At 37.2% G+C, this 24,097-nt stretch overlaps 1 protein-coding gene across 3 annotated transcripts in view; it reads left to right on the forward strand.

Moving 5' to 3' along the window:
* Positions 1-20,750, forward strand: part of LOC134323954 (RNA-binding motif, single-stranded-interacting protein 1) — a 75,884-nt gene extending 55,134 nt beyond the window's left edge. For all 3 annotated transcript variants that reach the window (XM_063005577.1, XM_063005578.1, XM_063005579.1), the window contains exons 5-14: positions 3,582-3,739; positions 7,280-7,359; positions 8,694-8,809; positions 10,476-10,525; positions 10,647-10,734; positions 12,598-12,648; positions 14,510-14,620; positions 16,046-16,120; positions 17,477-17,555; positions 18,836-20,750. In XM_063005577.1, the coding sequence (XP_062861647.1) occupies positions 3,582-3,739; positions 7,280-7,359; positions 8,694-8,809; positions 10,476-10,525; positions 10,647-10,734; positions 12,598-12,648; positions 14,510-14,620; positions 16,046-16,120; positions 17,477-17,548 (801 nt within the window). In that variant the 3' untranslated portion in view covers positions 17,549-17,555; positions 18,836-20,750. The remainder of the gene's footprint in view (positions 1-3,581; positions 3,740-7,279; positions 7,360-8,693; positions 8,810-10,475; positions 10,526-10,646; positions 10,735-12,597; positions 12,649-14,509; positions 14,621-16,045; positions 16,121-17,476; positions 17,556-18,835) is intronic.
* The last annotated feature ends 3,347 nt before the right edge of the window (positions 20,751-24,097 follow it).

Genomic DNA, 24,097 nt, shown 5'->3' on the forward strand with positions numbered 1-24,097 from the left:
TAATCCTTCTATTGAATATTGGTTTGCATCTTTCCTGATGGTCACATGACCTGCTGGCTTACTGATGGTAAGCTTGTGCACGTTGCAAATCAATATGATCTATTTAAGCTAAATATTCAATGGCTACAAGACACAAATTGCCTGCTAGCATTACTGTTCGATTAGCCTTCTAATAAAATTGGAAAAGTAATTGCTGTTGGGTTGTGTTGAAGTAAATCGCCACCCAGCCCCTCTCCCGAGTAAAAGTAATCAGATCCTAACATCTCCACCCCTTCTATGTTTTTCTGTTCCACAAACTGAGCACTTTCAGCCTCTTCTATCTCCGTCCCAGTGAAGCACTTCCTGTTCCCTAATAAAGCCATGATGATGATGGTGTTACTTTTCTAATCCTATCCCATCTTTCTTCATCTTTTTCCATTTCTCTCTCTCTCTGCTTTCTCTGTCATTCTTCCTGGCGGCTGCTGAATGCAGTAGGATGTTAATGAATATTAATGAGGCAGCCCCTTACTCTCCCGGGAGTGTCTCGCTCTCACTCTTTCTCTCCGTTTCTGCTGATGCTGATGTAAGTTAGGAAGCTGATGTGACGCGTTCAGTGGCAGCTGCCACGACCTGCATGTGAATTTGAATTCATCAGTATTCATGCTTACTGACCCTTTATTGGCATTAGCGCTTAGCAGAAGAGTGAGAGTGAAGCACTGCTGCTAACATCTATACATCTATCAGAAAAAAGGGTTAGCTCTCGGGCTCCATGTTGTCTGATTTTGTCCTTGCAGGACATCTTGTAGCTTTAGTATAAAAATAAGCACAAAATAAGTGCAAGTGCAGTTATAATGATAACAGTAATAATAAAGTATAGTTAGGTATGTATTATATTATTACTGTTATCATTATAATACATACCTAACTATACTTCATTATTATTACTGTTATCATTATAATACATACCTAACTATACTTTATTATTATTACTGTTATCATTATAATACATACCTAACTATACTTTATTATTATTACTGTTATCATTATAATACATACCTAACTATACTTCATTATTATTACTGTTATCATTATAATACATACCTAACTATACTTTATTATTATTACTGTTATCATTATAATACATACCTAACTATACTTTATTATTATTACTGTTATCATTATAATACATACCTAACTATACTTTATTATTATTACTGTTATCATTATAATACATACCTAACTATACTTTATTATTATTACTGTTATCATTATAATACATACCTAACTATACTTTATTATTATTACTGTTATCATTATAATACATACCTAACTATACTTTATTATTATTACTGTTATTATTATAATACATACCTAACTATACTTTATTATTATTACTGTTATTATTATAATACATACCTAACTATACTTTATTATTATTACTGTTATCATTATAATACATACCTAACTATACTTTATTATTATTACTGTTATCATTATAATACATACCTAACTATACTTCATTATTATCACTGTTATCATTATAATACATACCTAACTATACTTTATTATTATTACTGTTATCATTATAATACATACCTAACTATACTTTATTATTATTACTGTTATCATTATAATACATACCTAACTATACTTTATTATTATTACTGTTATTATTATAATACATACCTAACTATACTTTATTATTATTACTGTTATCATTATAATACATACCTAACTATACTTTATTATTATTACTGTTATTATTATAATACATACCTAACTATACTTTATTATTATTACTGTTATTATTATAATATACACCTAACTAATCGCATTTTATTCATATGCTCATTATTATTATTGCTATTATGTATTTAATACTATGTACATAGATATAATTCCATATATGTAACTAGCTATAGTTATAATTATATATTAATATTACTCATAGATATGTAACTTTACTGATATTCTCTGTTTGTTCACTATTTGCACTTCTGGTAGATGCTAACTGCATTTCGTTGCCTTGTACGTGTACTGAGCAATGACAATAAAGTTGAATCTATCTAATCTATCCATCAATCTCAAAAGGCAAAGGATGGGCAGAAGTGCAAGCACACGATTATGTACCGCTTTATCAGATATGTTTTTAAGAAAGGCAAAGCATGCGTGTTTATTTGCACAACTAGGTACACAGAATACTTTTTAAAAAATTAATATATTTTTATATGTAAAAATGAAGTGTAATAATCAATTAATGAATTTATGAATACAATTTTAAATAAAAAGACTTTTTAAGAAAACTCGGCGTTTCCACCGGTTGGCTGGGTGCCATCAAGCGGGCATAATTGGCAGCGCCTGCAGCAGACACCAATTGGCCACCGTGTCTGCTAGGGTGGGGTCTTCAAATGCTGTGCAAGGACACATTATCTCTATCTGCTAATCAGATAGAAACTTGCTGTTTCTATGTGCTGTTCTGATTCTTGCCCAGACTGTAATGATTTACTCAGTTGTACAGTATTATGTGTAACTATGTATGACTATTATGTATAATCTAGTATCAAACAAGAAGAAACTGGGACACATTTGTGACTATAGAGAAGCATAAAGTGTCAATTTCTGCATTTTACCTGCATGTGGAAATAAACATAACATTTAAATGACTGTATTGTACATCAGATTCACTGTTGAGTCACTGTTGTATGCAAGACTTGTACGCTGATGGTCAAAGTGTGGTAGCGATTTCGCCAAAATTGTTATCATTGAGCTGCTGCTCGGGCTCCTGCAGTAAGAATGCAAGTTTGAATAGCACACATGCTGCAGATTATATAATGAATTAAGTTTGCCAAGGCAGTTATTAAAGGGTTAATGCCTGATGCCAAAAGAAGTGAAAAAGTTTCCACACTTTTGTATTTTGGTTGGAACCAGTGAAGGTGGGAGGAGTAGTCGTGTCTGAGAGACTGAGAGAGAGCTTATAGTCTGGATTTAGCGGCACCTGATTTTCACCTTTTTGGATGCTCAAAGAAGCTTTAAGGGGAAGAAGATTTTCATGTGATGATGATGTGAAAGCTGTGGTGCATCAGTGGCTACTCGCTCAACCAAAAACATTTTTTGCTGATGGCATTAAAAAGTTGGTACGACGCTGGAAAAAATGCATCGGAAGGTTTTGTAGAAATATGTAGAAAATTATGTCATTTGTATTTTAAAAGTGCAGAAACTTTTTGAAGAACCCTCATAGATATAGTGAAATAGATAATGTAAAACCAATGTGGTTCTTGAGGTTTTTGGAGGAAAAGCCAACATTAAGGCTGGTAACAGAATAAAGGAAGTGGTGCATCACTTGATAATGTTCTTTTGAAAGGAACCGTCCAGGTGTGCAGCGGTTAACTGATCAAATGAACCCGTGAAGCAAAACATTCTCTCTGTCTGTGTGTACACGTCTGTGTAAGAGTGTGTGTGTGTATAAACCAGTTGCTTGAATGAGTTAAAGAGGCTCCAGGTGTTTTTTACAGATGCATGAACCCAGATGTTTGTGTCTTTTGCTGATAATTCTGTGCATACACGCGTATGGTAAAAGGCGTTCTCTGTTCTTTCTTTCACAGCAACAGGAGCAGGACCCCACAAACCTGTATATCTCCAATTTGCCACTTACTATGGACGAGCAGGAGCTGGAGGCCATGTTAAAGCCCTTCGGCCAGGTCGTCTCCACGCGGATACTGCGTGACTCTAACGGCGCAAGCAGAGGAGTCGGATTTGCTAGGTAAGGCTTTCTCTGTTCCTAAGACCTGAACAAATGGTTAAAAGGTCCACTCAATTTGGTTTATTACTACAGTTATATAACTTTTCCATCAATCTGCCAGATTTACATTTAATGGCAAGCCAAAACATCTGAACCAATGAAACATAAATTCCAAAAGACATTTAAAGGAGGTATCTTGTGGTATCTGGTACCAGGGCATAACCAACAGGTCCAACTTCATTATATTGCAAGGTAGATCACCCTGCAGTACATCCTGGTGCTTTTTCCGCAGGTAAATGATGCACAATGCCCAGATGTCCACACGATCTTGGAGAAACAGGATTTGTCAAACCACTTGACCTTTTTCCATTGTTCCGATGTCCAGTTATGATGCCTGCGTGCCCATTTAAGATGCTTTTATTAGTAAACAGGAGTTAGTTGGTACTTCGACTGGCCTGCGACTATGCAGCCCCAAAGACAGAATGTTTGATGCACTGTGTATTGGTACACATTTCACCATTATAAAAATTAAAAAAATCTCGACTGCCCAACAACCAGTCGGCATTTCATAGCTGTCTCTCTTCAGACCGCTGTCACTGGGTACTCACCACAATTGCTTTGGAGCAATTGCTTTTACTGTTTCAGAGATACTATTACCCCAATGTCTGGCCATTATGATTTGGCCCTTGTCGAAGTCATTCACGTCCTTATACCTGCCAAACCTGCTTGGACTTTGCTGCATGACATTTAAAGGGCATTGGCAAAATGAGGGAAAAGTTTCTCTGCTCTGATAAGAATTGTAAATTATACTCTTTGGGTGGAACAGCAAGCACTATGTCTGGAGAAAAAACAGGCACTGAACACTGAACATTACCTTACTAAATACACCCCTACGGTTAAAACATGCTATGGGGTTGCTTCTCAACAGCACTGGTGTCAGTTAAGAAATATAAGAATGCAGTTCACGTTTCTACATGACAGTGCACCAAAGCACACAGCCAAAATAGCATCAGAGTGGCTTCAGGGCAAGTCTCTAAATGTTGTTGAGCCAAAGATCTGACATCAACTCCATCTTTCATCTGTGGGAAGACCTGAAGATGGTGGTTCACAGACTTTTGCCATTCAGTCTGACAGAACTTGAGAGGATCTGCCATGAAGAGTGGGATAAACTGCCTAAGTTTAGGTGTACAAAGCTAGTAGAGATGTATCTTAGAAGATTTGCTGCTTTATTTACTTATAATGACTTCTACAACTGTATCAATTTTGTCATTATGGATAACTGAGTGTAGAGTGATGGGTAAAGATGGCAATTACATGCATTTAAATTCTAATCCACAACACAAGAGTGTGTAAGTCAAGCTGTGTGAAAACATTCTGAATCAACTGTACTATTTCTGTATTTATTATTTTAGTACACTTATTTTTTATTTAAAACAGGTCAAGATGTATGATGTATTACTCTCACTTTCTTAACCGCTTATCCAATTAGGGTCATGGGGGGGGGGGGGGGGGGTGCTGGAGCCTATCCCAGCTTTTCAATGGGCGCAATGCACACAGTAACACCCTGGACGGGGCGCCAGTCCATCGCAGGGCAGACTCACATACACACACACCCATTCACCTATAGATTCAATTCAGTGTCTCCAATTAACCTGACTGCATGTTTTTGGACTGTGGAAGGAAACCGCAGCTCCCGGAGGAAACCCACGCAGAGATGGGGAGAACATGCAAACTCCGCACAGAAAGGACCCGGACCGCCCAGCCTGGGGATCGAACCCAGGACCTTCTTGCTGTGAGGCGACAGTGCTACCCACCTTGTAGCAATCTTCCTACAGTATTTTTGGGACTATTAGACAATTTAGACTTGTTTGTTTTAATGACCTTGGGACCTGATTTTATAAAAGGACATGGCTGTTAGTGACATTCCTGAATTGTGAAAACTTCAGTTCCACTTTAGTCACAAACATAGAAGAGGTGCAGAAATGATTACAGTTATGTAGATCTTTGACAACTGTAAATGTACTGATTTGTTAGTTCCCTGTTTAAAATTAGCATTCCAATCTTACTCAAATCTGACTGTGCACCTTACTGGAGCTGCACCAAATGTTCCACCTTGGACTTGTCACTACTGATGTGTAAAAAGATTTAATGTTAGTCACGGCATCTTGGCAGCCCTGTAGAGGATCTGCTTAGTTTGAATGTAATTACCATATTATTTTCATTTTTCATATTCGCTGATTAAGCGCTAGTGTAGAATGAGGTGTACACGACTCAGATCTGAGTGAACATTATTTCCTGACTGTCTTATAGCTGATCTCTGATGTGGTCTCACTACCGATGGTTTAGTTTGTGCATTTCTGTGAGTTACCTAGCAGCTTGGATGATGATCTACATCTGCAGAATATTTTACCCCACCTGCACCGGTTTTGAAGTTCAATACCACTTTCACATGTTCTCTGACTTCATTAGCTACAATTGATTTTTAAAAAGCCTAAGAAGGTTATGCAGCAGGAAGGTTATGTGCCAGGTAAAACTTTAGTTAATAGTATATAGACAGATATCAGCAGATAGTGGATCATGTTTTACTGGGGGAACAAGCACCACCAGTGTGTGTGTATATATAAATATAAATGTATATGTATATAAGTATATGGTTATACAGTAATGTCTATAGAGTTTGAAATTATAAATATACAACATCATCTAGTACTCCTGACATGTCCATGGGTGCTACTATTCAAACCACAGTCTCAGTTCTTGGTGAAACATTGTTTAGTTTTTATATAAAACATTCTAAGCCATTAAGGGCAACAGTGGATCAGTGGATGTACAAGACTAGTAACCAGAATGGTACTGGTTCAAACTCCACCACCAAATTTCCACTGTAGGACTCCTGAGTCCTTAACCAGGTCAGAACTGTAAGTGACTTTGACACATGTACATTACAATTGTGATCAATGAAAAGCATAAACAATAATATTGCTCATTCTTATTGATCATCCTGCAATTTATTTTATACTTTAATTCCTAATGTTTTCATTGGTTTGCATTTACATTAGATAGTTTAAAAACTAGGGGAACCCCTGACAGGTTGCCAGTCACAGGGCAAGCGCACACACCCACACACACTTGGACTTGTGGAATAAAACCGGAGCACCAGGAGGAAACCCATACGGACACAGAATCTGGCCACCTGGCCGGGGAATCAAACCCAGGCCCTTCTTGCTGTGAGGCGACAGTGCTACCGACTGCGCCATCGTGCCATCCATTTAATTTAACATTATTTCTTTTCACTTTACTTCTTTTACACTTACTGGTAAAATAATTACAGTTTTAAAGAGTCCATCAGCGAGCCCCTTTACAAATAATTATTTAAAAGAATGCTTTGAAGTAATTGTTTTAACACTTTGGTTTGAAATGACCCTACAAATGGCTGCTGTAACTGTTCTTCTTTTGAAGTCCTTTACACAGACTGAACATTGTGTGTGTGTGTGTGTGTGTGTTTTAGGGGTGTGATCTATAAAAAGTTTAATGGGGGTTTGATTTCTCTGTTTTCTGTAGGATGGAGTCCACAGAAAAATGTGACGCTGTAATTTCTCACTTCAATGGAAAGTTTCTCAAGACGCCAGCCGGAGTAATGGGTAACACAGAACAGGCTCTCATTCTCTCTCTCTCTCCTTCTCTCTCGCTCTCTTACTCTCTCTTTCTCATTCTCTCTCTCCCGCTCGCTCTCTTACTCTCTCTTTCTTGCTTGATTAATTGATTTAACCTTAAGCTATACTAAACATTTATATTATGTCTCATGTACACTAGAGCTTGCATGAGCGTTAAACCACTAGCTTGTGCCGTCACTGGCATTGCCTCATCATCCTCAGAGAGGTGGATTGACTGTTTAAACTACCTGCAGTATTAAACTTTTAAATTGAATAAATATTAAATTAAATTAAATATAATTAAGTTCTAGGTACCAGTCTGCTTTATCAACATTTCTGAATACATTTTTTGACTTGACAGCTAAAACTTGCTGAATGTTAAATAAAAATAGAAAAAAAATACCAACTGCTTTACTCTTCAAAAAACAGCAATTGTGCAGATTTCTGCTAAATTAATTCTAATTAATTTGCAATTCTCTGCACTTCTCATGCTGAGCTTTCAGCTATAGAGTTCAGTCATGGAGCCATGCACTGTGCATATCAAATAAATGTAGAAAAAGATGCAAGAAGTAGAATGAGGAGAAGATTGCTGTTACTGTAGTATAATGCAGGAATAAGTGCTTATTGATTCGTGAATGCAGTTTGTGGCTAATGTTGAACTCAGCGTGGACCTCTGAACACCTCCCTCCCTGCCAACTAACTCACTTAGTCACTCAACCTTTCTCCTTCACTCAGTTTCTTCCTTACACTCTCTCTCGCTCTCTCTCTCTTACTTCAATTCAAGGTGCTTTATTAGCATGACAAATATTCACATTGGTATTGCCAAAGCTTCAATACAAGCTTAATCATAAATCAAAAATAATTGCATGAATAAACAAAACTCGTGTACATTGATTTAACATTAGAGTCAACATTAGTGATGAGTTCCAAGATGTGTGTGCGTGTGTGCATCTGTATGAGAGTCTTCCAGTTTAAAAGTACTTTACTGGCATGAATGAATAAAATAAAACAATGCAAATAAACAATATTAAACAATCAGATAGAAAGTAGTATACTTTTTTACTCTGCTTTTCTTGCTGACAAAGGCATGATCTTTTGGGATAATTAAATAGTCTCTATTAGTCTACTTTTGCCTTTCCCAAAAAAGTGGGCAAGGTGAACTATGAAAAAGTACCTGTACAATTTAGTAAACGAGGGGTGTTTTCTACAGGTGATTAAAATTAAATTATTCTATTCTATAATAGTACTACTCTTTGTCTTAATCAATCTCTCTCTTAATTGCTCCGTCTCCCTCTCACTCTGTTGTCTGTCTGTCCCTGCAGCTCCTACTGAGCCACTGCTGTGTAAGTTTGCAGACGGAGGGCAGAAAAAGCGACAGAGCCAAAACAAATATGTGCAGAATGGACGAGCGTGGGCTAGAGAAGGAGAGGCCAGACTAGTAAGTTCTGGAAGGGTGTATGTGGGTGTGGGTGGGATTGTATGTATGTATCTTAAGAAACCTTATTTTTACTCTATTAATAAATGGATTTCATATATGCTAATGCTTATACTAAGTATACTAAACATTTCTTTTACATACTATAGAATTTGCAGTCATTACATTAAAGATTAACTGACATTAAATATTATTATTGAGTAGATATAAGTAGACGAAAACTACACAGGTAGCATGTTACTCATAACACAGATTCAAATTTGGAAAACGACAGGATTGATGATGATCAAATAAAAAAATATTTAATAGAAATAAGTGGAGTTTCATGACATATGTACTGTATATTTAATTATTAAGAAATACCTCATTTATTAATGTATGTATACTCCCAAATATAATTTTAGTATACACAGATACAAAAATTATATTTTGGACACATTTCAATGCCAGAGGACATAAAGGCTATGACGGCTGGTCTGTACCAACAGATGGGTTACTGTGACTCAGTTTGCTGAATGTGTTAAAACTGGTGATGAGGTGAATGTGACAACAGACAGAGCATCAAACCCCTCTGTATATGAGGCTGTGTAGTTGGAGTACTGTGTAGTAGTTCTTGTCCCCCCTCTGCAATGGAAACACTTCCTGTTTTTTTCAATATCATGTGGCACGGAAATGGCACCAGGATGCACTGTGGGCCAATTCACCTCGTGGCATCCAAGAGTTAAAGAACCTCCTAAGAATGTCCTGGTAACAGATACCACAGGGCTCCTTGCAGATGTCTTGTGGAGTCCATGTCTCAGAGGGCCAGAGCTCTTTTAACAGCATGTTGGATGGATGGGCCTTATGTTTTCACTCATCAGTGTTTATATTTCTCATTACAAATTGTTAAACTAATCAGCGAAACCAATTTCAAAACCGAAGTTTATTGCTGTGTGTTATGTAGTTTCTGTTTGAACCACAGGCTGCATACCATTAAACTAACTTGTATTTCAAGATAGTTTTCACTACTAACTGCTATGCTACATGCTGATCTTGTAGCAGAGCAACATGGTCAAAGCTCCACCCGCACATGCCGGTACATTCTTATTAACCAATCACAGGTGGAAATGTGGACTGTTTCTGGTTTGCAGATTGATTTCCCAGACTCATATGAATGCCCTATAATGAATACATTTCAACAGTACCAGGCAACACTTTCATGATTGATGTAACTAAAGGTGCTGTAAGCATGTATTCATTAGTAATAACTGTTTCTGGGCCTCAGGTTTGCCCTGATTGGTTTCTGTCAGCCAGAGATAGAAAGTGAGACAAAGCAATGGAAGCAGAACATAAACTTTGGCAGGGCAGATGCAGTAAAGCGTGAACTACATTTAAATTCCTGATATAAATCTAAAAACAAATGAAAGTTTCTTATAGGTAAACAGTTTGATTATTTTTCAGCTTTGTTGCGAGGCTGGCAGTATAAGCGTGTGTCAGTGCTTGCTGATGTATGATTGAGCCTAAACGGGTATATTTATTGTGTATGGAAGCGAGAAGGAGCAGCAAACAGCGAGACTGTGTGGGAGTGAAGGAGAAGACTATAAAACGCTGACTGGAATAAGAATCACAGTAGTGGGAAAATATTCATGAGTTACTTTCTGTCTTTCTGTGTCCTCTCTCTGTTTCTCAGGCTGGAATGACACTCACATATGACCCTACCGCTGCAGCGATGCAGAATGGGTAAGTGACAGCCACAGACAGGAAACCTTTTGCCCCTTCCATTCATGAACTTAACAAATAGACCCATTGCCAGTAGAGGCTCAAATTCTGTTTTTCTGTTTCACTTTGTCTCTTTATGTAGGTTTTATCCCACTCCTTACAGCATAACCAACCGAATGATTACCCAACCCCCAATGTCACCCTACATCTCTCCTGTCTCCACATACCCGGTACGTACCAGCTTTATATCGTAACTTTAAGTAAACTGTGCGTTTATGTCTAACATAGAATTTACTCAGTCTGCATAGCGTAGACACCCTAATTTTAAGTCTACACTGCTTACTCTCTGTGAGCCCTACCTCAGCAACAGCACGCTTTATTAAAATCAAGAAAAGGAAAAATACATGTATATAGAACAGTATCTGAGAACATAGAAAAGGGGGAATGTAGTTTTTTGTTTTTTTTAATAACAGTGATAGACAGAGTAATATTTGAAAATATCTGGAGAACAGTATTGTTAAAACAGTGTAAAGTGTGTGTTCCATAAGCCTGAGAAAACTGGACCTGAAAAATGCATCCAGTTTGCACTGGTTTGTTTACTTTCTTCCTGACAGTTACATTATAGATGAAACACAGCTTACAACAAAACATTTAGTCCTGGAATGTATCATTTATGACTGCGAGAGACAACAGATCCTCACAGCAAAGACCATGAAGGAACTATTCAACAACACGAAAGTAAAAACACTCCTAGAATTCCTGTCAATAACTAAACTAAAACTAAAGCAGCACATATAATGCACATACATAGACAACAGACAGAACTTTACTAAATAAAACAGAATAGTGAATAAAAGATGTATCACAGCCTTTCCTGCCATGAACATGGCCAAAGGGCAGACATGGCATTAAAATTTTTACTCCTATCCAATGAAAACATGACAGATTTGCTTGTTAAATTAGCAGGGTCTTAAAATACTCTGGTTAGTAGGGAGAAAACACATTTAACAACCAGCGTTTGTTGCCATGCATCCTTATGTTGCTCAAACTTACAGAAACAGTTTAGGCAGATAATCATTGTGTTGATACATGCTAAGTGAAAGCAGCGTTGAGCATTTTAATTAAAATAAAAAAGAGGATTTAACACAACTTTTCAGGATCATTTTAATTCTAAAGGGAAAAGGATGCTTCCAAATGAAAAATTTGGCTCAGTGAAAATTATGTTGATCCAAGTAGAAATGAACCATGGGCAATGATTCTGTTATGACTGTTATGGTTTAATCAACTGATAAGATGATTAAAATATAAAATAAAGATTCAGGAAAGTAAATATGAAAAATGTTAGTTGAGAGTCCTGAATAAGTCTGCACTGCTTAATCTTATAGACTGATTATAGCATATAAATAAAGTATCACTCTTTCAACAATCCTATCTGAAGTCATAATATCAGCTCCACTGGCTACTCATGCAATACCGCATTCAATATAAGGTTCTTTTGTTGGTTTTTAAGGCCTTGCATGGCCAAGCACCTACATATCTGACTGATTTACTTCATCCATACTCACCTACTCGTTCACTTCGGTCATCAGATGCGAACCTACTTGTTGTCTCCCCCCCCCCCCCCCCCCCCCTCCAGGCTTTGTTTTATGGGTGACAGGGCTTTTAGTATATCTGGTCCCAAACTCTGGAACTCCATTCCTGAGTAGCTCTGAGCATGCACAACGCTTTCAACTTTTAAAAAGCTTCACCTGTTTCAGCTCACTTTTAGATAGTTTGGTTTTAGACTTTGGTTTTACTCTATTGTTATTTTGTTTTATTTTACCTGTATTTTTTGCTTATTCTATCTTTTGTACTGTATTTTGTATCTTTGTCCAGCAACCTTGGGTACCTTGAAAGGTGCTTACAAATAAAATGTTGTTATTATTATTATTATCAAGCTGTTATAACAGATTGTGTGCTTATAAGCAGTCTTTCAATTTTTGATTATTGTGTATGAGTAATTTTATGAAAGATTTTTGGAATGGTGGTAAAGTGTGTGTTTAATGTGTGTGTGTGTGTGTGTGTGTGTGTGTGTGTGTGTATGTGTGTTTCAGGTGCAAACTCCATCCTGGGTCACCCACCAGCCCTATATTATGCAGCATCCCGTAAGTCTAAATTAAAAACTGATCCTTGCATTTTACATGCCTCTAAGTGACAGTTTAATCAAAAGTCAAATATTTTCTTGCCCTGTATACAGTGTATGAATTTGATTGATTATCTTTCTATTAAGCTCACCATCACTCAAACTATTAGGCACTTCTGTTTTGACTGTACATTCACTGACTGTTTTATGAGCTATACATACCATATAGATGCACTGTGTGGGTGTACTGACTGTTGTCCATCTGTTGCTCTGTACACCATGTCAAGCCCCTCTACCTTTCCATTATTCAACTGACCATATATTATTTGGGTGATGGATCATTCTCAACACTGCACTGACATTAGAGAGTGTCATGGTAGAGACATGGTAGAGATTGTTGTACTGGGATGAGTGTATCAGGTGCATTAGTGTTTTTAGGATATTTAAAATAACTTATACTGACCAATGAATGTACAATCAAAACAGGTGTTCCTTATAAAGTGCTCAGTTAGCGTGAACAGTATTCTTTTGGGTCACACCAATATACGAGTTTGCTATTTGCTAATCATATCAAGCTAATCATTTTGCCTATGTTTGTTTTTGATGCATATTTGTGATAAAAGTGTGTCATAAGGTGTAAAAACACACAAGACACTTTGTTTTATTGTTTTGTTTTAAACTGTATGATGACTTTATTAGATACACTGTGTGCACAGTCCTAAACAGGCAGCTGTAAATCTTTGGCTATTTGCTAGCAATATTTGTTTTGTAGCTCCAGTGTAAAGCCAAATTTAGACACTAAATATGACCACATTTAGACACCCAACGTTTTTTGGCTAAAATATCCCAGTCTCAGCCTGACCATGTCCATTTTAAAAAGCACCTCAAATAATAGGTTTCCAGTGCTGTACTCTTTATATAATATGTACTAGAGTTCAGCTCCACCACCAGCTCATTCCATCCAAGTGTGGTATAGATGTGAAACTGTATCACCTGCTCCAAGGTTTTATTTGAAGGGCAATACACTGTTTTAAATTGAAGAAAAATGTACATTTAGAATCATTTTCACAAGTGTTTTTAGATTTTAGTTCCCACTGTGGGTTATAAGATTCATATTCAGGCTTGAAGATCTCATAAGTAACCAGAAGGCAGTTTTTGTGGTTATGGGGTGAAAGTGATGGTTTTTAGAACTGAGTGGTGGAGGCGAGGGAGGGTTGTAACAGCGCTAGAGCCAGAATCTGATCTGAGTAATGACGTGTAGTATAAATGTGATCTTGCCAGACTAAAAGTGTTACAGTGTATGTTGAGATTCGACTCTTGACACACTAGTCAATCCTGTAAGTGCAAATCAACCAACATATATACTAATATATAAACAATGTTAGTTTTAAAGTAGTTTTTGACAGTCTTGAATGAGTTTTAAGGAAAGGCTTATTAAGCATAAATATACCACACATTATTTTTCTTAGCTTATAGTTTAAAGCAGATAGTGAATGTTTCTTATAAGCAATTATCTGAATGGTAGAGAGAGAGTATATTAACACACCAACGGCAGTGGTAATAAACTGGCATTAATAATCTCAGACAGTATGTGATTTGCATGAAAAGATCCAACTGAAAAAGATGTAAAATGACTAAAAGCAGCTTGTGTTTAAAAATAATAGTAACAGCTTTATAAGGGAGTAGAGGTAATGAGGGACGGTTACGCCTACAGTCGGAACAGCATGTGCGTAAAGACCAAGTAGAATGAATGTAATTCAGTCAGACTGTAAGTGTTAGTATTATTAGAGTCACCTCTAACACACCAGGTAATCCTGTATGGGCAGTCTGGATGTTTGCTGTCTACAGGTTGACGTCACTCACCCTTCTCGTCTCTCTTGTAGGGAGCTGTAATATCACCCTCTATGGATCCCTCCATGTCACTGCAGCCAACGTCAATGATAAGCCCTCTGACCCAGCAGATGAGCCACCTTTCTCTGGGCAGTACAGGAGCGGTGAGTACACACACACACACACACACACACACAAAAACACACACCCTTATGCTTTTCTACAAGTAATTTAATCCATGCACGCTTTTACTTAGTCAACAAACACCCACACACATATATACACACCTAACACACACACCTTACGTATGAAACGTTGCATGTTTAAAGGGTAGAGCAGAGCACCTATATGTTGCTAATGGACAAAAGTATGTGGACACCTGACTATGAGGTTGTTAGACCAATGGGATTTATGTCAGAATTCTGTGCAGACCAGTAGTGTTCCTTTGCAATAAACTTATCAAAACAATGAATTTCACCCTAACCCACATGTGGTTATATACTGTATGTGATACACATATGTACACTATATGACCAAAAGTATGTGGAAGCTCCTCCTGATTATTGGGTCAGAATGAAAGATATTCCTCATATGTTTTTACATGCGGGTGTTTACCTTTTACATTATTGCATTTAGCAGACGCTTTCATTTAAAGCAACGTACAATTATCACCCAATACAAAGCAAACAATTGAAGATTAAGGGCCCACAAAACATGCGTAAAACACACCTAATATTTCTTAGGTCTACCGCCTTATCAAGAACTTTTGATAGACATTAACAAGCTTCTGGAACTGGTCTGGTTAGATCTTTGAACACTTAAAGAGGTGACAAAATTTAACTCGTGACTCAGACTTACCTTGCCAGTACAGTGTACATATTTTAAATAAGGGTGAGGTTAAGATGTAGAGAAGGCTATTCAAAAGCTTATCTTCACTTTAATTTTGCCGTTACAAAAGTTTCTTCTGCATATTGTGGCCAAATAATTTTTGTTATTGGCCACTCTCCTTCAGAAGGCTTACAAATTACCCGAAGCAAAGTTGTCACTTGTAAAGATTATATACTATTTGACATAATACATGTTTTCATAGAGTTTACCCTGTGTAAGGTTCAGTCTAGTGGGTAAAATCAAACCAGCCCTATTTATATAAAGCACATAAGTCACAAGTTGTATTCAGTTATAGTCACAGACAAGGAATTAGGGCATACCGCAAAGTCACATTATAGAACTCTCTGCGCTGTCAAATAAATAATTTTGAGTAGCTGTAATATTTTTGACACAGCATTTCAGTTAGCATAAATAACAGTTGCAGAAATCATTTAAATCCCAGGACTGCCACAGACAGTCTCATATTAAACATAGATAACAAGTTGAGTTTTGACATGTTTAGCCTAATATTTAAGTGGAATGTTTTGTGAATGAGTGAGTGAACTATGGAATGTGAACTTTCCACGTTGATAACATAAATACTTTACATGTACTTTTTTGGCAGCATGTTGGTGTTCCTACAATAACTGAGTGTTTTGATTTGCTTAAGGTGTGTCATGTGGTCACACTTGCATGTTTTGCATGTTTTCTCTGTGTTGCAGTTTATGCCGGCTAATGCAGCATTGCAGGGTGCATACATCCCTCAGTACACTGCTATGCAGCCTGCCACAGTGGAGGTTAGTGCAAGCTGGGGTTAGTTTAGTCTTGTAAATTAGTGTTTATTGCTTATGTTATTTGTTACTCTATAAGCAACTACAGACCTATTTATGAAAAAAGCTAGGGATTTTTGTAAAATTGTTTAAAACTAGAATCTTTGATTTGTTACTTCTCTTGAACTTTTATTTAAATGACAAAAGTACAAAGAAATGACTTAACATTCTGGCTGACCAACATGATTGTATTTTGTAAAGAAAACATTTGTGAATGTCATGCCTACTACACATTTTAAAAAGTTGGGACAGGACACAAACGAGTGAAATCTTGAAACGTTCAAGTTACACCATTTTAAAACATTCCACAATAAGCAGGAGCAATGGTAACAGTTGAGGGTTTCATTATTGGATGAAAAGAGAATCCACCACAGCCTCAGCCTTTGCAAGCCACTTTGTGCCAAACGAGAGAGAATTGTTAATGTTTGTTTGTTTATTAGGATTTTAATGTCATGTTTTACACACTTTGGTTACATTCATGACAGAAACAGTAGTTACTCATTACACGAGGTTCATCAGTTCACAGGGTTACATCGAACACAGTCTTGAACAATTTAGTGTCTCCAATTCACTTCACATGCACATCTTTGGACTGTGGGAGGAAACCGGAGCACCCGGAGGAAACCCACGCAGACACTGGGAGAACATACAAACTCCACACAGAAAGGACCCGGACCACTCCACCTGGGTATCGAACCCTGGACCTTCTTGCTGTGAGGCGACAGTGCTACCCACTTAGCCACCGTGCCGCCCAATTGTTAATTGTAACATTTCTCAATACAGTATTGCAACTAATTTGGGAATTTAACCAACTACCATTCATAACATTTTGAAAAGATTCAGGGAATCTGTAGAAATCTTAGTCAATGTAGTGCAAGGTTGGAAACCCCCTACTGACTGTGCCTGACCTTTAAGCCCTCAAACGGCGTTGCATGAGAAACCGTCAAGAGAAAAATAGATATGCAATGTCTAGTCAAATTTCAGTTGATGAGTTTTCATGGATGTATCTGCGTCCTGCAGATCCCCTCAGAAAAAATCATTAAATGTTCAAAGGTTTTTAAGAGACAGATTATATTTCTTATCCAGAATAAAACACTGTATTTTATTTTCCTAGAATAAAATGAACAATGCGTAGTCAACTCTCTCAAAGTGTATTTTTCTATATGATCTAACTTCGGCTCCGAGGTCACATTTAAAGTGCTGTTATTAATATTTTTAACTTGAGGATACCAGCAGACACTGTGTTAGCTGAGATAACCTGAAGCATACTTTTCTTTTCTATTAATCACATAACAAAGTATCTGCTTTGATTTTAATTTGCAGGAGAACAGCCCACAGCCTCAGGTGGATTCAACCGGTGATCATTCACCCTACACCTACCAACAAACCAAGTGATGAAGAGGTTGGTTTACAATTCAAGCAAATAGTGCCTGAAGTCTCAGAAAACTAATTATAACATCACATATGGTATTCCACCTCAGGAGTCAGTAACTGCACTTCCAAAGCTCTTTTTTACCAGTTTACTTTAAAACCATTAGTGAGATTAGAGTAAATACAGAAATACAAGTTTCTTGTTTGAGAGAAAGTAGCATGTAATCAGGAGCATGTAAGATCTCAACTAAAGATTTGTTTGTTTGTACCATATTTGGTATGTATGTGTATTGGTTGGGTTAATTAAATAGAAATTACTGCATGTGTCCAAGTTAAAAAACCTCCTCTGTTACTCTAGATATGCATATTTTAAAATGTATTATAACCGTAATAAATGATGTTTGATGCCTTGTCATGTACACTAATCAGCCATAACATTAAACCACCTCCTTGTTTCTACACTTACTGTCCATTTTATCAGCTCCACTTACCATATAGAAGCACTTTGTAGTTATACAATTACTGACTGTAGTCCATCTGTTTCTCTACATATCTTTTTAGCCTCTTTTAACCCTGTTCTTTAATGGTCAGGACCCCCACAGGACCACTACAGAGCAGGTATTATTTAGGTGGTGGATCATTCTCAGCACTGCAGTGACACTGACATGGTGGTGGTGTGTTAGTGTGTGTTGTGCTAGTATGAGTGGATCAGACACAGCAGCACTGCTGGAGTTTTTAAATACCGTGTCCACTCACTGTCCGCTCTATTAGACACTCCTACCTAGTTGGTCCACCTTGTAGATGTAAAGTCAGAGATGATCGCTCATCTATTGCTGCTGTTTGAGTTGGTCATCTTCTAGACCTTCATCAGTGGTCACAGGCGCTGTTGGCTGGATGGGACAGTGAGGTGTTTAAAAACTCCAGCAGTGCTGCTGTGTCTGATCCACTCATACCAGCACAACACACACTAACACACCACCACCATGTCTGTGTCACTGCAGTGCTGAGTGATCCACCACCTAAATAATACCTGCTCTGTGGTGGTCCTGGGAGAGTCCTTACCATTGAAGAACAGCATGAAAGGGGGCTAACAAAGTATGCAGAGAAACAGATGGACTACAGTCAGTAATTGTAGAACTACAAAGTGCTCCTATATGGTAAGTGGAGCTGATAAAATAGACAGTGAGTGTAGAAACAAGGAGGTGGTTTTAATGTTATGGCTGATCCGGTGTATGTCTCTGTGTTGCACCTCATCTGCAGAGTGTTTAATCAGTTTTGGCTTTGCTGTGTTTTCGGCTTGTGTTTGTCCAGGTTGGTCAGCACTCAGGAGACTGAGAGGAGCGACTGCTTCAACAATCATGCTTCCTCTGTTGAACTAAGCTCGACCGCTTGATTGACGTCTGAAACAATGAGTTTCTCTGTTTTTAAACTACCCAGACTATTTTGGAATAAGTTCTTTGAGGTGCAAATGAAAAGTTGATATCACCAGATGATGCTAGCTATCTAAGAAGAACATAAAAATGGAAAAAAAAAAGTTTTATTTTAATAAAAAAAGAACGTTTATTTTTACCAAGGAATCGTCACATGGGTGCAAGAACTTTAAGGATCATGTGACTAGATGTACATGGTAGCAGGTGTCCATTGTTAATATTTTTATGATTTCACAGTTTTGTGTGTCTGTCTTTCTCTTTTTTTCTTTGTACTGAACTGGTTTTGTTGATTGAGAAGATTTATTAGCCGGACATCCTGAGAAAGATGTTTTTGTGCTTGCAGTGTGAGTGTTTCAGTTGTGAAGTGTTACATGTTTCTTCTTGTCTGGTGTGTTTGTCCTGTTGATCTCAAATGATTTTTCTCTCTTTCTCTCCATACAATCTGCCTTAAGTTGTTTTCCATACAGCTGTACAGAGAAAGAGACGTTTTAATCAGATATGGCCTTGTAAATCAGCTAAATAGGGCTTTTCTTAGAATCTAGCTAAAGAATTTGCTTTGCTCAGTTTTGCCATTTACTGATTTTTGAGCTTTTAGAGTAGAAATCATGTTAAGTGATGATGTTGATTTAAGTTTTAATAAGACGTACTGTTTTTGTAATCAGAGGAAAACGCCTCTGGTTGGTTGAATGTGATGTGGTTGAAATTCTGCTGAATGATCATGTTTTCAAATTGCCTTCTAGAACCTTGCTGTCATAGTTGATTTTGAATGGGAAAACTGGTGTGACCAAGTCTTTTATTTTTACATTGATATAATGGGGGTGGGGTTGAGAGGTCTTTATTTCTTTTTCTATTTTTTAGTTTTGAGGCAGATATGTTTTATGATCATGTACAGATTAACTAAGCCTTTCAATGCAACTTTGTGCAACAGTTCAGTGGCGGTTTTCTTTTTTTTCTGTACTTTTTCTTTTGGTTTGTTCAGCTTTTTTTTTCTAGGAAGCAAACAGAACTCGGCACTTTCAAGTTTACTTCACCAAAGACAGTGGGCTAGCAAGCAGAGATAAACTAATGAATCCGTGTCATGTTCTCCCTGTGCAGGATAGGCTTTTTACCGGACTGGACTGCAATTTTAAGAATGTGCCTTTTTTGTATATATGCATCCAGCTGTTTTTAGTTGTCGTCAAGGTTCGGACACATCCAAGAAGGAGGATTTGAAGCCAACAAGTGCCACAAGCATCACTACAGAGCACACAAAACTGAAATCTTTAACTAGAACACGCAAAAGGAGAAGTTTGAAACTATGAACTGAGCAGCACAGTGATTACAACCTATGCTTTTGTTCAACAGGAAAGTGTCCAGGTTTTGTTTTTCTCCCAAATCATTCACAGGCTTTGTTTAGGCTTTAGCAGGTTGTCTTCCAAAAGACTGTTTTAAACTGGTGGTCCTATCAACCAATTATCTACCTCAGATTTGCGTTCTCCTCTGTTTTGATTGGCCGGGCTAGCAGGTTCAGTCCCGCCCCTCCAGACCAAACGGCTAGCTCTGGAGCTGCCCACATCTATACTTGTCTTCTTTCAGGTTATGTTAAATTGCTTCTCTTTTTTTTTCCTTTTTTTGCAATGTTGTTTTTTATGCAAATGTAATGAGGATAGATGTGCATTAAACATGTTTTAGTCTTGCCTAGGCATTCAGTTTCATAGTTTCAAAGGCAAAACACTGCTGCTTAACCATAGGATGTTCTAGTGGATGAGAAAGAAAATGAAAAAAGGTGGAGAGAAATAAAAAGGAATGAAATGAAACTGAAAGGTGTGATATAAGAATTTGTGTTTTTGACACGTTGTTGCTGTTAAGTCCAAATCCAAAGTTTAAAGCAGCTTAATATTTACAACTTTTCTGGAATAAAGTAAATTGTGTGTGTGTGTGTGTGTGCGCGCACAACTAAGTGAGCAAGTGTGTGTTGTGTGTGTGAGTGAAAATGGGAGTTTGTGTATGTACGTGTGTTTGTATGTATATGTGTGAGAATGTACTGATTGTGTGTGTACACATATGTGTGTTTGTGAGTGTGTATATGTGTATGTTTGAACATATATGTACATGTAAGTGCTCAGTGGGTGAAGGATGCTTGAGGTGTGGGTGGGTGTGCGTGTGCGCCATGATCGAAAAACATTTGAGGTGTGTGTGTAGCTAAATGTAGGTGTGTGTGTAGGTAAATGTAGGTGTGTGTAGGTGTGTTTAGGTAAGTTGTCTGGGTCATTGAAGAAGGCTTGAGGTGCATGTGCGAGCCAGAGCCTGACAAATTCAGGAGCTCCTGAGTGGGCGAGGCTGGCAGTTAACACCTGAAACAAGTGCCAATACAGAGCTGGATGAGAAAGTGGGAGACGGGATACAGAAAGAGTTGCTAATGAACGTGAAACATCATATACAGAACAGCCATTAAGTTATGAAAAAAGTAATAATTTATGAACTGAGAAGTTTTGTACAGACTGTTTGAAGAAATAAAGGTTTTTCATAGAGATCTATATGAGAGTTATTTTTATTTGTTTTGATTTTGTTTCTTTGTTTTATGTGTGCTGCAGTGGTAACCTGTCCCATTAAAGGAAAAACCTTCTTCTGTCAGTTCCATTTTTTTTTTGGTAGTGTATGTGAAAGCTGTTTTTATGATTAGATTGTTCTTTGTTTCTGTTTGTTTCTTTGAATTCTTTTTTAATAAAATCTTTGATTGGGTGGGTTGTTAAATCGTTTTTTCTGGTTAAAGCAAATAAAGAGGAAATGCTGTTTGAGATGTTACCAGGTTGATGTCCTATACGAAAGCGTATAATAACATAATTGCCATAATGTTTATAATTGCTCATTTTAAACAAATGAAATGTTCTTTGGGTAAATCTAATCTAACACATAGATTAGTGCTTAACTAGTGGTGATTTTGCACACATTTTGTACATTTTGCCATGCATGTGTGGTGGTTTGCTTTGCCAATTTGACATGTGCCAGTTTCTTCCTGAAAGACAAACTTCCTTAACAGTGTTCAACTGTGTGAAAAAGGAGCAGGTGTTGTCCAATATTTATACTATTTATACTGTGCAGCATTTGTTTACACATGAACCCTGATCAGATTTCCAGGTCCTGCTGCAGAAATATTCTCAAAACATGAGGCTACCACCACTATAGTTTACAGTGGGGAAGGTTTTACCTCTTGGATTTACACTTAGAATAATGCATTTAACTTCTGTCTTAACAGGCTTTCTGCAACTTGCAGATATGGTTGATTTATAAACATCACCTTTAATCACAGCCACTGACCACAGCAACCTTGAATGATGGGTGGGGTCCCACTATTCTTTCTAACTAATTCACTTTTCAAGTGTAGAGAGGTGGCCTGATCTGGGCAGTTTGAAGAATTTGGTCTTTTTTAGATGACCTTGTAATCTTCCGATTTCTCTTCTTTTAAATTTGTTTTGTCAACAGTCTCTTTCATATTGATAGATCTTACAAAGAGATGTTGAGTCCATGCCATGACAAATGCAAGTTTTTTTTCACACAATAGAACACCACACAAACCTGATTTTGATAGTTGCAATCATAAATATTTATCCCTCAAAGAAAATTAAGATTTATAACTTACTATTGATATATATAATTTTAAACTTTTCTAAAAAGCTAAACTTTGTGTTAAATAAACTCTTTATCCATTAAATTATACAGCAAATAAAAAAGGATAATGTAGAATTTTAGAGTAGCAGAATATTTTGTAAACTCAATCCCTACATAAAATTGCTAACCTTAAATTCTAATGATAGTCTGTATAATCTAAAGTTGGGTAACAGCATGATTAAACTATTGGAAACTTAATAACGACCCTTAATTTGCTTCAGCTGTGACGTTTAATATAACCACCACCCAGTGATGTGTTTAGGGTTGTGTTGCAACCATGGTGAAAACTAAAAAGCTGTCAGAAAAGCTGAGAGGGTATATCATGTCACTGTACCAGTAGGGCAGCGGCAGCAGCAAACCTGCCTGGTGTTACAGAAAGCCCAAAATTTCATCCTACGTACGACACGGTACAAATGTGTCAGTAGCAACCTTAAACAGATTACCTCTTATGACCAGACTCCACAACAGTGACATTCTTGGGAATCGTGCGCTTCCAAGTTTGCAGCAACGGTTTGTAAAAACGTCTTCCTGTTTTAGCTTTATGATGCTTTTAAGTACAAAGTAAGGTCATTATACAAATGGTTTGTCAAATCTGGTGTAAAAATGAGTGGGCAGCAATGGATTAATCCCCATTTTACACCTCTGGAATGAATTGAAATGCTGACAGATACTGACAGCACCCTTCATGCTGCCTGACTTCACTAATGCCCTAGTGACTGTAAAAAAGTAAATGTATGCTGTCATGTCCTTTAATCTAGCTAAAAGCATTCCCAGTAATTTTAGAATGAAATGTTCTATTGTCCACATACTTTTGAGAAAAACTGCATGAAGATCTGGAGCAGCGTGTAACTAGGGCTGTATGACTCCATGAGGCCCGGAGGATCAGACGTGGAATGAGACTCAGTCTGCAGCTGTTTGCTCTTGACCACCTGCGTCTGCTTTCAGGCCCTACAGACATCACACTCTCCGAGTTACATCATCCAGCATTAAAACTTCATAACGTTTAGCATAATGAGCTAAACTGGTTATATTTAGAGAGAGTGAGTGAGTGAAAATTGGGTGAGAATTGGGCTTATGGCACTCACAGAACTAAGAAGTGCTCTTTTCATGGTGGATTGAACATGCTTTGAAGTGCTGCATAAGCCAATATTTTCACAGGATGTTTTATTATTTTTAGTACTTTTTTATATGCTAACTCTATTAACCAGGGAGCTTTCAATAACCAGCACTTGTGCAGATGTTGCTTTCAAAGGCAGTTTAAAACTCAGTAGTGGATATGTTTACATGTGAACAACATTCTTTGATAATTATTACATCTAATAATAGTATTTTTCCTGCTAGACTTCATTTTAAATTAAGTCTTTATCAGTTGATGTAGTATTTTAGAGTAGCAGGATTTTAAATTAATACTGTCATCATTTGTTAATAATATTGCTAATCTTTAAACCTACTGCTAGTCTACATAGTTGATATAGCTAGTATATAAAGTTGAACA

Source organism: Trichomycterus rosablanca, chromosome 12 (genome assembly GCF_030014385.1).
Source record: "Trichomycterus rosablanca isolate fTriRos1 chromosome 12, fTriRos1.hap1, whole genome shotgun sequence".
Taxonomy (NCBI): Eukaryota; Metazoa; Chordata; class Actinopteri; order Siluriformes; family Trichomycteridae; genus Trichomycterus; species Trichomycterus rosablanca.